We start from the raw sequence: 14,364 nt of genomic DNA, 5'->3' as shown, positions 1-14,364 counted from the left end.
GCAGAGGAAAAGGTGGGGGGTGGTGCCAGTGTAGCTGCGGAAGATGGACTGTTCCACATATCCGATGAAGAAGGAGGCATAGCTGGAGCCCATGCGGGTGCCCATGGCTACTCCTTTGGTTTGGAGGAAGTGGGAGGATTGGAAGGACAAGTTGTTCAGAGTGAGAACCAGTTCAATCAGTCGAAGGAGGACGTCAGTGAAAGGGTACTGGTTGGGTCGGCGGGAAAGGAAGGACCTGAAGGTTTGGAGGCCTTCGTGATGGGGGATGGAAGTGTATAGGGACTGGATGTCAATCGTGAAGATAAGGCGTTGGGGGCCAGGGAAGCAAAAATCATGGAGGAACTGGGGGGGCGTGGGTGGTGTCCCGAACATAGGTGGGGAGTTCTTGGACTAAGGGGGTCAGGACAGTGTCGAGGTATGCAGAGATGAGTTCGGTGGGGTAGCAGCAGGCTGAGACAGTGGGTCGGCTGGGGCATTTGGGTTTGTGGATTTTGGGTAGGAGGTAGAAACGGGCAGTGTGGGGTTGTGGGACTATGAGGTTGGAGGCAGTGGATGGGACATATCCTGAGGTGATGAGGTTATGGATGGTCAAGGAGATGATGGTTTGGTGGTGTGAGGTGGGGGTCACGGTCAAGGGGCAGTAGGAGGAGGTGTCCGCGAATTGGTGTCTAGCTTCAGCAGTGTAAAGATCGGTGCGCCAAACTAACACTGCACCAGCCTTGTCTGCCGGTTTGATGGTGAGGTTGGGGTTGGAGCAGAGGGAGTGGAGGGCTGCATGTTGTGAAGGTGAGAGGGGTGGACAGGTTGAGGTGGTCAATGTTGCGGCGGCAGTTGGATATGAAGAGATCGAGGTCGAGTAAGAGGCCAGCGTGGGAAGTCCAGGTGGATGGGGTGTGTTGGAGGTGGAGAAGGGGTCATCAGAGGGTGGGCGAGAGTCCTTGTTGAAGAAATAGGTATGGAGGCGAAGGCGGTGGAAGAAATGCTTGTTATCTAGCCGCGTGTCGAACTCATTGATCCGGGAGCATAGGGGGATGAAGGTGAGGCCTCTGCTGAGGACTGATCGTTCATCCTCAGACAGGGAGGTCTGGAGCTGGTGATTGGTGGAGTTCTGCAGAGAGCAGTGTTGGGACCACAATTATTCACGTTCGATATTAGTGATCTGGACTGAGGGCATTGTTGCTAAGTTTGCAGTTGACACAAAAATAGCTGGAACAACAGGCAGTTTTGAGGAGGCGGGAAGGCTGCAGAAGGACTTGGACAGGCTGAGAGTGTGGGCAAAGAAGTGGGTAGATGGAATACAATGTGAATAGTGAAAAGGGTTCAGAAATCTGAAGCACACAGGGCCTGGGGAATCTTAGTTCGGCATTCTTTTAAGATTAATAGATGAGTTTATTTGGTAGTTAGGAAGGCAAATGCAATGTTAATACTCCTTTCAAGGATATGGTGTACAAGAACAGGGATGTACTGCTCAGGGTATATAAGGCTTTGGTCAGATTGCATTTGGAATATTGAGAGCAGTTTTGAGCCCTGGAGGAAGAATGTGCTGGCCTTGGAAGGGGTCCAGACGAGGTTTATAAGAATAATCCCAGGGATGAAGGGCTTGTCATATGAGGAGTGATGGTTGAGTCTGGGTTTGTACTCCATGCAATTTAGAAGGATGAGGGGTTATATTATTATTGGAATACTGAGAGGTTGCGATAGAGTGGAGAAGATATTTACACTAGTAGGAGAGACTAGAATCGGAGAGCAGAGTCTTCGAGTGAAGGATTGATCCTTGAGAAATGAAATGAGGAGGAATTTCTTCAGTTAGAGAGCGGTGAATATGTGGAACTTGAAGGTTCTGGAGGCCAAGAAATTGAGTGTATTTAAAATGGATAGGTTCTAGATTAGTGAACAGAGCAAAAGGTTTTGAAGAGAAGGTAGGAGAATGGGGTTCAGAAACCTACTGGCTGTTGTTGAACGGTGGGGCAGACACAAAGATTTGCATGCCCTAATTATGTTTCTATGTGATGATCTGTCTTGTGATGCTTGAAAAAGGGATGGGAGCAGATTCAGTAGTGGTTTTCATAAGTGAAAAGAAAACTCTGGGTTATGAGGAAAGAAAAGAGTAAGCCTAATTGGACAACGCTTTCACAGTGCTGACATAATGTGTGAAGTGTCCACCCCTGTGTTGTATTATTTTATGACTACAAAAGATTAGTTGTGCAGTTCTGTACTCTCGTAAGCCTTATTCCCCGGTGACCTAAATTTTCAATGAGGATTTACAGATTCACCCATATGCTGCTACTTGTGGCTTCCTAATGTGTACTTGCATGAAATATGATTTCAACAAGCTGAGGATTAAACTACAATACTCCAGGTGTTTTGAGGAAAGACAATGCATTGGCATATGGAGCAAACATATATCCCATGAAGAGTATACTGATATCTGACCCCTGTGGGTAGCTAGAGTTGAGGATTTACAAGCAAATGATAAAATCAGTTGCTTTTTCATATGGGGAAGAATAATACTGTTCAAAGCTAAATAATTTACGCACATTGTAAATAATTTCAACCTATTTCCAGATGAGCCAAACGCCACTGCCTGACATTGCACCTTGCAATTTTTTAAAAACTTGTCTTTGGCTTTAAAATGGTGAATAATTAGTTGAAAGCAGGCAATAGGCTTATTGTTATCTGTGCTGGATGAAATTGGCGGACAAATGAAATTCTGGGCATCACTACTAACGGTCATTTCCATTTTGTACTGATAACCAGGGATTCTTTGATTTCTTTATTACCACAGGTCTGTATATTGCTGGGAAAAAGTAAGTTTGGGCTCACTTGTTTACAATGTTTCTTTCATCTCTGAAACCATGGCTGTCTGTGTGGAGTTTGCCCGTTCTCCCCATGTCTGTGTGGGTGCTCCAGTTTCCTCCCACAGTCCAAAGATGTGAAAATTAGGTGGTTTGGCTGTGGTAAATTGCCCAAAATGTCCTCTGAACTGCTGGCTAGGTTGATTAACCATTGGGAATGCGGGATTACGGGTATAGGCTGGTAGAGTGTGGGTCTGGGTAGGATGCTCTTCAGAGAATCACTGTGGACTCAGTGGGCTGAATAGCCTGCTTGCACACCGTAGGGATTCAAAGAATCACTTCACGTAGTTTAATTTGATGGTTGGTGAGTCTCATCTCTGTTAGCTTTAAATTAATTTTGGAAACTTTTAAAGGGAACAGAATCTGCATCTCCAAATAAATGTGCAGAGTAACTAGGAATACAAAACAAGATATTGCATTAACAATTAATGATAAAAGAAAAGAAATTACGGTTAGATCAATACTACAATGGTAAAGTTCTCTTCCACCTCCCTTGCCTCATCCATTGAACAACGTGAGTTAAATTGTGAAGTATTTCTCTTCAGGAATAATTTGATTTCCTTACCTCATGCAAATAATAGCCTTGCAGTTTTGAGTTTAAACTAATGCCACCAACATCTCCAGGGTCATTGATTGAAATTTTTCTGGAACTGACTCTTGAGTTGACAGTAATTTGGCAATTCAATATTTGTTGCTGTATTTTGTCCTTTTTTATCCAGCTGGCCAACTGCTATCTCAAAAAAAATATGACTTTGGTCAGGAGTAGTTGGCTATTGTGGTTGAAGATCAAGATGCTGTTTATAGAGTGAGCGGTGGGTCTGAATCAGTAACTCATCTTGATATTTGAATTGGAAGCTTTGTGCTGTGAAACATCAAATTTTGACAGGACTATTTGATGTCCTAGTATTTGCACATTGCCTGAATAATGAATGAGTGCAGTGGTAGCATGTTCCACAGTCAGGTGCAACCCTGCCTACAGAGTAGAGCTCGAGCAAAACTTCTGCTCATGCCACAACATCTGAAAGAGAACAATATAGGCACAACTGACTTCAAGTGAGTCTCTAAAATTTTAGTTGAGTGAGCTACTCATAAAGAATTTTTCATTCATGGAATGTGAACATCTTTGGCAAGGGCAGCATTGATTACTCATCCCTAATTGTCATTGAGAAATTAGTAGTGAGCTGTTTTCTTTGACCACTTCAGCAAGGGCTTCAAGGACAATGAAGAAAAATTGCATGTTTGCAAGTCGAGATGTGTGACTTGGAGGGGAACGTGAACTGGTAATGTTCCCACACAGTTATACTGACTGGAAGGAAGAGTTTACGGATTTGGATGATGTGTTGAAAAGAGCTTCGTCAACTTAGAGATGTACAGCACGGAGACAGATCCTTCAGTTTAACTCATCCATGCCGACCAGATATCCCATCCTAATCTAGTCCCATTTGCCAGAATTTGGCCCATAACCCCCTCGACCCTTCTATTCATATACCCATCCAGATGCCTTTTAAATATTGTTATTGTACCAGCCTCCACCACTTTCCTTTGGTAGCTCATTCCATACACACACCACCCTCTGCGTGAAAACCTTGCCCCATATGCCCCTCTTCAAGTTTTTCCCCTCACCCTAAACCTATGCTCAGTAGTTCTGGACTCACCCATCCCAGGACAAATACCTTTTATATTTACCCTATCCATGCACCTCATAATTTTATAAACCTGTATATCCCCCAATCACCGATGCTCAGAGAAAACAACCCCAACCTATTCATCCTCTCTCTGTAGCTCAAATCCTCCAACCCTGGCAATATCCTTGTAAATCTTTGCTGATTTGTTTCAAGTTTCACAACATCTTTCCTATAGGAGGGAGACCAAAATAGTGCACAATATTCCAAAAGTGGCCCAAATCCTGAAGAAGGACTTATGCCCGAAATGTCGATTCTCCTGATTCTTGGATGCTGCCTGCCCTGCTGTGTTTTTCCAGCACCACAGTTTTCAACTCTGGTCTCCAGCGTCTGCAGTCCTCACTTTCTCCCAATGTATAAATCCTGCTCTGATTTGCCTTTCCAAAATGCAGCACCTCACATTTATCTAAATTACACTTCTGCCACTCCTTGACTCATTGGCCCATCTGATCAAGATCCTGTTGTACTCTTCTTTGCTGTCCACTACACCTCCAATTTTGCTGTCATTGTAAACTTACTGACTATAACCCTATGTTCACATCCAAATGATTTATATAAATGACGAAAAGCAGTGGACCCAGCACCGATCCTTGTGGCACTCCACTGGTCACAGGCCTCCAGTCAGAAAGGCAACCCTCCCACCACCACCCTCTGTCTTTTACCTTTTGAGCCAGTTCTGGATCCAAATAGCTAGATCTCCCTGTATTCCATGAACTCTAAACTAGCTAACCAGTCTACCATGAGGAACCTTGTTGAATGCCTTACAGAAGTCCATATAGATCACGTCCACCTCTCTGCCCTCATCAATCCTCTTACTACTTGTAAAAAAAAAATGCAGATATGATTTTCCACTCTCAAAGCTATGTTGACTATCCATATTGCCTTTCCAAAAACATGTAAATCCTGGCCCTCAGGATTCCCTCCAACAACTTGCCCACCACCGATGTCAGGCTCACTGGGCTGTGGCTTTTCTTTACCACCTTTCTTAAATAGTAGCACCATGCTAGCCAACCTTCAGTCTTCAAGCATCTCACCTGTGACTATCGAATATACAAATACCTCGGCAAGGCCCCCAGCAATCACTTCCCTAGCTTCCCACAGACCTCTAGGGTACGTATGATCATGTTCTGGGGATTTATCCACCTTTATGCGTTTTCAGATATCCAGCACCTGTAATAGGGACATTTTTTTTCAAGATGTCACCATCTTTTTCACCACATTCTATATCTTCCATGTCCTTCTCCACAGTAAACACTGATGCAAAATCCTTGTTTGGTGTCTTCCGCCATTTCTTGCGGTTCCACACATAGACTGCCTTGCTGATCTCTGGAGGGCCCTATTCTCTCCCAGTTACCTTTTTGTCCTTAATGTATTTATAGAATCCTTTTGGATTCTTCTGAGCCCTATTTGCCAAAGCTATCTCATGTTCCCTTTTTGCCCTCCTGATTTCCCTCTTAAGTATACTCCTACTGCCTTTATACTCTTCTAAGGAGTCACTTGATCTCTATCTATACCTGACATAAGCCTCTTCCTTTTTCTTAATAGAAACCTCAATTTCTGTAGTCATCCAGCATTTGTTTATAGTGATTAAAAGTGAATTTGAATTAGAGAACAGTTCTGGACTAATGGGAGCCCAGGCACTGTCTTCAAATGACTGATGACCTGCCCTCCCTCTCTTTCCCCTACACTTTCCCTGGAGTTCTCCACAGGGATGGGCCCTAAACCCCCCCATGGCCAGATAATTTCTCCCACATTGTCCTGTACAGGGCAAAGGTGGAACCTGTCAAAAAGTTGCAGTAAAAAATTGTGTGCGCGCGCACGCGTGCGTTATGTAGAGACTCACCCCCACACCTCCTCAAAAAAAAAAGTGGCAGCAGCAACAGTCTTCGCTGCCCCGGAGAGGGGGCAGTGGTGGAATGGGGGGGGGGGGGGGGGGGGGGGAACAGTGTTGGATGGGTTTGGCTGGGGGTGTGGGGTTGGGGGTTGGTGTTGGATGAGGTTGTGGGATGGGTGGGGCTGTGGCTCGCACATGGCTTGCTGCTGCATAGTCTCCTGAACTGGGAGTAGACTTAACAGAAAACTCCAAGCCCTAGAGGAAAGGTATTTAATCAATTAACCGAATTATCAATTATCCTAATGAAATAGTGCCAGCCTATCTCATAGAGATAATCAAGGTTCCTCTAATATCTAAACTGTCCCTAAACTCCCAAATCAGACAGGAAGAGCACTTCATTGTACTCAAGGCTATCGTTGCTCATTCACAATCTTCAGACTCAGAAACTGGCACTGTCTTATTGCTCTAAAAAATACTGTTCCAGGCAATCTTAATACTTATGGTTTATATTTTTAAAATGTAATCAAGAGACAGATCTCAATAAAACATATAATTAAGAAAGCATCTGCTCTACTCATTATTGTAGATTTACAGCAAGGTTATACTTTTGCTCCAGTACATCTTCTAGATGATACACCAAACACAAATTGTGTAGGCTGTGACTGTTTAAAGTTGGTGGATAGACTTACATTGAAGTGAGCTCCTTTGTTCCAGAAAAATGGAGCATTTTGCATTACGTTCCTGACTTGTTTCTGGAAGATGAGACAAAAGTGTTTGGGTGTCAGAAGGTGAATTCCTCACCACACGTTTTCCAGATTCTGACCTGCATTTGAAGCCATGGTATTTAGACAGCTTTTCTAGTTTGGTTTCTTGTCAGTAGCAGGTCCCTAGTGGTGATAACAATAGTGCATTTGAAGATGGTTTGAGTTCCTCTTGTTGAAGGTATTTATTTCCCTGAACGTGTGCAAATTTTGCTTGCCACATTTCAACTTCAAACTGAATGTTGTCCAAGTCTTGATGTATGTTGACATAGACTGTTTCTTCATCTAGAGTTGTGAATAGAGCTGAACTTGTAATTGTTAGAAAATATCTTAACAATAGAGGAAAGATCACTGATGACGCAGTTGAAGATAGTCGAGCATAAGATAGTACGTTGAGAAATTTCTGTATCAGTTTCCTCGGGTTGAGATGATTAATCGCTGACAACTACTACAATCTTCTTTGTGTTTGGCATAACACCAGCCAATGAAAGTTTTCCCCAAATACCCCTTATTCACTTTGACTTAGGTTCTTTAGTGCCATATTTTGTGCAATGCTGCTTCATTGCAGAAAGCAATACCTTTACTTTATCTCTGGGATTTAACATCTTTCCCGGTATTGGACCAAGAGTATTGTCAGGTCTGGAGCCAGACTTAAAGGGAGTATTTGTGAGCAAATTATTGGTGAGGAATTGCTACTTGACTCTGCTGTTCTATTATTTTGATTTTGATTGATGTTAAGATAATTGAGTAAATTAGATTTGCCCTCCTTGAATTGAACAGTATGTACCTGGACAATTTTCTACTTAGCTGTCAGTGCATCATAATGCATCATTAATTATGTATGTTCAGTTATTTCTTGTTACGTGGAGCAAATAGAACTTATGGACTGTTTCTGTGATGCTTCTCAGCAGGAGGCCAGAGCGGACGATTCACTTGCCACTACTGGCAGTAAATGATTCTAACTGTTTCAATCTTCTGCTCTCAATTTCTGAGCTCCTAATAATGGGGATGGGGATATTTATGGGTCTGCAGACCCATTGGCTACTTAATGGCCTAACACTTGTGGGAACATTGCCGGAATGCTCAGAGCTTTGATCTCATGCAATTTTATGGACATGTTCAACTATTTATGATGTACTTCTGTTTAGCGTACAGGCATGTATGCCTGTGTTATAGGAGTTAGCTTATTTTTGGTATGCCTCCTGCTATTCCTGACATGTTCTTCTACATTCCTCATTAAACCAGGCTTGATACTTATGATTAAGTGAGGGATGTGCTGCACTATGAAGTTTACAGACTGTGGTACTTAGAATTCTGTTGCTAATGGCTTAAGGCACCTCTTATATGTCTGTTTTGGAGCTGCTGAATTGTTCTAAATAATTCAGTGCAGTGCCACATAATTCAATAGAAACTGGATGTGCCACCTGACATTGACTAAAGGCAGTAGAAACAATAATGGCAAATTTAGCCCTAACCGCCCTACAAAGTAAAGCTCTAAATACCAAATTTATGATCCGTCTCGGACTTCTCCACACGTCCCCAGCATCACAAATATCAGTCTTTTGCCAATATGATTCACTTCATATGATATGAAACAGCTGGAAGCACTGGATACTGCAAAGGCTTAACCCTGACAGCATTCTGGCAGTAGTACTAAGGACATGCCTGCAGAACCTACCATGTCCCTAGCCAAGCTAATATAGACAGGGGGATGGGTAAACTCTCTTGGTTTCTCATTCCTGGTACAAAAAATGTTAGTTGTGGTTGTTGGACAACGGTCATTTCAACTCCAGGATATCTGTGCAGGAACAGTGTCCTAGGCCCAACTGTTTTTAGCTGCATCATCAATGACCTTCTCTCCATTATAAGGCCAGAAGTAGGGGTGTTTGTTGATGGTTGCACTGTTTTGGGCAACATTTGTAACACCTAAGATACTGAAACAGGCTATTTTCAAATGTAGCAAGATCTGGACAATATCCAGGTTTGGACCTACAAGTGGCAAGTAACATTTGCATCATATTCACACAAATGCCAGGCAATGACTATCTCCAAGAAGAGAGAATTTAACTATTGCCATTGATGTTCAATGTCATTACCATAGGGGAATTCCCACTATCATCATCCTAAGGATTACCATTGACCAGAAAGTAAACCGGACTACACATATCAATATTGTGTCTGCAAGAGGGTAAGACTAAGTCTAGGAGTCTTGCATCAAGTAAGTCACCTCCTGACTCCTTGCCAATCGTCCATAAAGCACGGATCATAAATGTGATGTAATAATCCCCACTTACTTGAATAGGGGTAGTAACACTCAAGAAGCTTGATGCCATCCAGGGCAAAGCCTGCTGAAATGGCACCACATCCACAAATATTCATTTCCTCTTGCATCAACATTCTGCGACAGTGGTGTGTGCCATCTACAAGATGCACTGCAGGAATTCAACAAGTCTCCTTCGACAGCACCTTCCAAACCATAATCACTTCCATGTAGAAGGAGAAAGGCGGCAGATACAATGCAACGTCACTCACCATCTTGACTTATAGTAAAATTTGCCTTTTCCTCCATGTGCTGGGTCAAAATCCTGAAACTCCCTGATGGTATTTTGGTATAATCTACACCAATGGACTGCTCTGATTCAACAAGACAGCTCATGACTGGCTTCTCAAGGACAACTAACAATATGTAATAAATTCTGGCTTCGTCAAAAGAAGTTCAGAATTACTAATGCAGTAATCATTAGTTACCAGTAGATTAGTTATTGCGTCATTTTCTGTTTATGCTAAAGCTTTCCCATTTATATTGCACTAACAAGATTTCAGCAGGATCTCTTTACGGAATGTGTAAAATCTATTTGAACTATCATCTGGAAGATGGCACCCATAGCATTGTCTCAGTGACACACTGAATTGCAAGTGCATTATTTCATCCATGCACAGATGGTGCAGATTTGCATCTGAAACTTTACCAAAATCGGCATTAAGATTTTGTTGTGCTTAAAATGCCGCTTTGGCTTCTGAATGTAGCCTGCAAACAGTCATATCGCAACTCGGGGAAAACGGGGAAATGTTGGTACATTTTAGTTTTCAGCCACTAGCAGTTTAGGCTGGAACTAGAGATTGAAAATTCAAATCCTGGAGGATTTTATTGCCCCAACAATAAATGTACTATGTTAATTTTCCTGTGCTTACTGCCAGTGTATTTGGAGCAAAGTGGATAAAGGGAACGTTGAAGTAGCCATTGAATCATGAGTTAGTTTGGGAGAAGAAAAGGAGATGGCATTATATATAAAAATAAACTTTTATTTGAGTCCTTGTTTGGATGCTTGATATACTTGTACTCTCTCTCTCTCTCTATCTCTCTCTCTCTATATATATAAAAAAAAAGTTTACTTCAGGCTACATTCAATCAGATAAAATGACACCAGTATTAATGTCACTTAATCATGTATCAGGAAGGGTAATCTTTATTGACATGTTTCTGAAAACATTACATGATGTCTTACTTTTCTTTCTCCAGACTGTTCAGGATGGTCGCCAATTCATGAAGTTTATAGATCCTAAACTTGGTGTTCCCTTACCAGAGAGGGACTATGGTGGGAACTGCCTTATCTTTGATCCAGGAAATAAGACTGACCCATATCACAACATATGGGTGAGACTGATTTGTATTCCTAAATTGCTGTATGCTTTCTCCTTCCAAGTTAGTGGAAATGATTTACAGTGGTGAAATTGAGTCACACTTCAACTCTTGGAGTGCTCCATCTTATATTTTCAATACTTAGTTTTCAATCCCCATCTTTCATTCTTTGAAAGTTACTAACTAAACTGTTTAGCAGTTAGGTTCCAAAAGTGCTGGCAATGCTCTGATAGTTGACCTCAGTGAACTGCCTTTGCTTGTGTGAACTGAAGCAGGCAGGTGTTCCATAGTGGGAAGCACCGTGGATGCTGATGTTGCCCAAAGGGTGAATGTAAATCTGAATGTTCAAATGCTGAAGTTTTATCCATCAGTGGGACCCTTTCCAAACTTTTAGACTTAGAAAAGTCACCTGAAATAAATCAGCAAGTAACAACTGCAGCTTAAGTATATTTAAAATTTACCATGACTCAATTCCTATAAAAGCTTTCATACCATGAGCTACGTTAATTTGTCAAATGTTTGATCGAAGAGGTAGGTTCTAATAGACACCTTTAAAAGTAGCAAGCGAGCCTGAGAGATTCAAGAAAGAAATCCTAGAATTGCTACTAAATGAACTGGCCAATTGAAGATACAACTGCCAGTGATAAGGCAGAAAAAATTGGGGATGTTTTAGATATCACATTTGGAGAAGCAGTGAGATCTCAAAGAGAGAGAAGAATCCATATTGGGATGCGAAAACAAGGTTGAAAATTTTAAAGCAAGTGTTTTGAGTCATGGAACAATGTAGATCAGCAAATGCAGGTCTGTTGACAAATGGGACTTACTTCGATTGAAGGTAGAAACAATGTATCTGAGCTCAAGTTTCCAAAGGGTGCAAGCTAGGAGGCTAACTAAAGCTGCATTGAAATGACTGAGCATAGCAATATCAAAGTGGATGGCTCAGTAGTTACCACTGCTGCCTCAGTGGCAGGGACCCAGGTTTGATTTCATCTTTGGGTAACTGTTTGTCTGGGTGGAGTTTGCATGTTCTCTCCATACCTGCGTGAGTTTCTTCTGGGTGCTCCAGTTTCCTACCATGATCACACAGATATGCGGTTAGGTGGATTGGCCATCCTAAGTTGCTCATAGTGTTCAGGGATGGTTAGGTTAGGTGGATTAGCCATAGGGAATGCAGATTTACAGGGGAGTGGGTCTGGTGGGGATGCACTTCAGAGATTCAGTGCGGATTCGATTGGCCGAATGGCTTGCTGCCACACTGAGGATTCTATTTTATGATTCAAAGCTTGGAAGAGTATTTTAGTAGCAAATGAACCAAGAAACATGCAGAGATGAGAACTGCTACAGAACTGTAAGTCGGCGGCTTTCATTTTGCTGAGGATATGGAATTAAAAAGTTGATCTTTGGGTTAAAACATTTGTAAGGATCTAGATAAACCAGTCACCTTGGGTTAAGGAAGGAAAATTGACCAGAATTGTTGCTTTTCTAATTGGTATTCAGAAATCTAATTAGGAGAATAGGATAAAGGAACTTCAGGTGAGGACATATTTGGCCCCTGACTAAATCTACTCCAGACCCTACAGTGTAGAATACAACCTGTTGAAGGCAGTAATTATTGCCAGAGTTGCAGCATTAGTACGATCACTTTGGTAAAGAAGCAGCAAGCTTCAGAGCAAACCTCAATGAACAGTTGATATATTTAGTAAGGGTGTAAGTTACCACCCACAGGAACCTCTCCCTTTACCAGCTTTTTACTCAGCATGTGTGGCTGGAGGGCATTGGTTTATTTGATTAATGCTGTTTCAAATTATCAAAGCTCTCAACACTCTATTTAACAGGAACAATGGCTTTGAAGCTTCTCTAGGAAGGAAATATCGTGGTTTAATTTTAAACATCTGTTAGTGAAGGTTGAATGTCCATTTATTATTCAAATGCTGTTTATAATTTACCCTTTATATTTTGAGATGTAACAAGCGGGTAGCAAAACTATGTCTAGTTCAGAATGGATTGTAGTTTGATTTTTGTGTATTTTCTATTTTTTTTTCATCCTTCCCACAGAGTGATTAACCATTTCTAAACAAGAAGCTAGATAGGCTATCTTGAGGACTTCATGTGTAGCTTTGTAATTTCTTCACTTTGCCCTCATTCAAGTGCCCTTTTTGAGTACTTTTCAATGATTAGGAATTCACTCTGCATGGAGTTTAAAACCATTATTCATTCAGTCCATTTGTACTGTGTAGCCACCATTACTTGGCTTTAAATGTTTGTGGTCCAGTCTTGGTGTTCTATTGCTTCTGTAAACATAAGCAGTAAAGTTAGATAGTTACCTATTGAGATTTATGAAATCTATTCATTTTGTTTTTCTCCCCAGAGATCGATCAGTGAGGTAAAGTAGCTTTTTTAAAAGAGCACATTGAGACTATTACAAACAATGGTAAAATGAATTTTAGTCAGTTAATTGGTGAAGGGTCAAGTATTTTGTAAACTAAAACTTTGAAATCTGAAGTTTTTAATTCAAAGCTTTCCTTCAATACTTGAATTTTATTTCTTGTATTTTAGGATAAATTGGATGGATTTGTCCCAGCTCATTTCCTGGGCTGGTATCTTAAGGTGAGATAAGAACTGGATCAGCTTTCCTTCATGACTATCTTGCAAGTTATTAAAGCCCCATGGTGATCTCATCATCACTTATATTGCAGAGATGCTATTAAATTCTTATCTACAAGCATTCAGATGACAGACTAACAATTATGTTTCTTGATTTTAGTCTTTTAGAACTACACTTGCTAAAGGGATGTCTCAACTCATTGCAAGTATAAATACATTCCCAAAAAAAGTCAAGTGGGTCATCCAGACAATTTACGCTATCATTTCACAGCATTGCTTTAAAGGTTTGGCCTTTAATCGTGGCTAATTGGTTTAGACGATGGAATTTAAATCCATTGGGGTCGCCCATGTAGCTTTGAATCCTGCCATTTTAGGTTATAGATGTTCCTGATTTTAACCTGGAAGATTAGCTTTGTTTGGAGGATCTTGTGGCACATTGGTGATGTTATTATCTGAGCCAGAAGGTCCCAAATGTTCCCAAGGTATGTAATAAAATCCCTGAACAGGTTGATCAGAAAATATCAAGCAGCATTGATTTTTTTTTATTGACTGCCAATATTTAATTAAATATCATCATTCTTCTTTAGTCTTAAACAGGGTAACATTGCATGCTATATACATCTTAGAATCAAAAAGAAATAAGTGTAGGAGAATCTGGCTCAAAGAATCTGGGATTCTTTGAATGTGCTATTTGATTAGTCCCATGCCCCTGATTTTTCTTTTATACCCCTGCTAATTTTTGACCTAACTTCATAAACCAACCTTTTCTGCATGTGTTTTGTTAAGATTCTGTCATATACAGAGTTAAAGCTAATAATTTATCTATTCTCATATTCCAGTTTGTGGAAGTGAGTTCTACTTGTCAGGCAGACTTTGCATGATTTGTTTCCTAATTTCTCTTCTGCATCGCCTGACTCTGACTTTAATAGTACGTTCCTTGCCGTAAATTCTGCATTTGCAGTAAAAGGTTTTCATTTCTCTCTCTACC

General features: G+C 41.2%; 1 protein-coding gene across 2 annotated transcripts in view; it reads left to right on the top strand.

Annotated features, from left to right (window-relative positions):
- ptdss2 (phosphatidylserine synthase 2) overlaps positions 1-14,364 on the top strand; it is an 89,992-nt gene that overhangs the window by 37,112 nt on the left and 38,516 nt on the right. The window contains exons 5-7 of one of the 2 annotated variants that reach the window (XM_060838765.1): positions 10,653-10,787; positions 13,141-13,155; positions 13,329-13,379. In XM_060838765.1, the coding sequence (XP_060694748.1) occupies positions 10,653-10,787; positions 13,141-13,155; positions 13,329-13,379 (201 nt within the window). The remainder of the gene's footprint in view (positions 1-10,652; positions 10,788-13,140; positions 13,156-13,328; positions 13,380-14,364) is intronic. The other variant, XM_060838766.1, reaches the window with a different exon arrangement.

This window comes from Hemiscyllium ocellatum, chromosome 18 (genome assembly GCF_020745735.1).
Source record: "Hemiscyllium ocellatum isolate sHemOce1 chromosome 18, sHemOce1.pat.X.cur, whole genome shotgun sequence".
Taxonomy (NCBI): Eukaryota; Metazoa; Chordata; class Chondrichthyes; order Orectolobiformes; family Hemiscylliidae; genus Hemiscyllium; species Hemiscyllium ocellatum.
The sequence above is the reverse complement of the archived record's forward strand: the minus strand, read 5'-3'. Positions and strand labels throughout refer to the sequence as shown.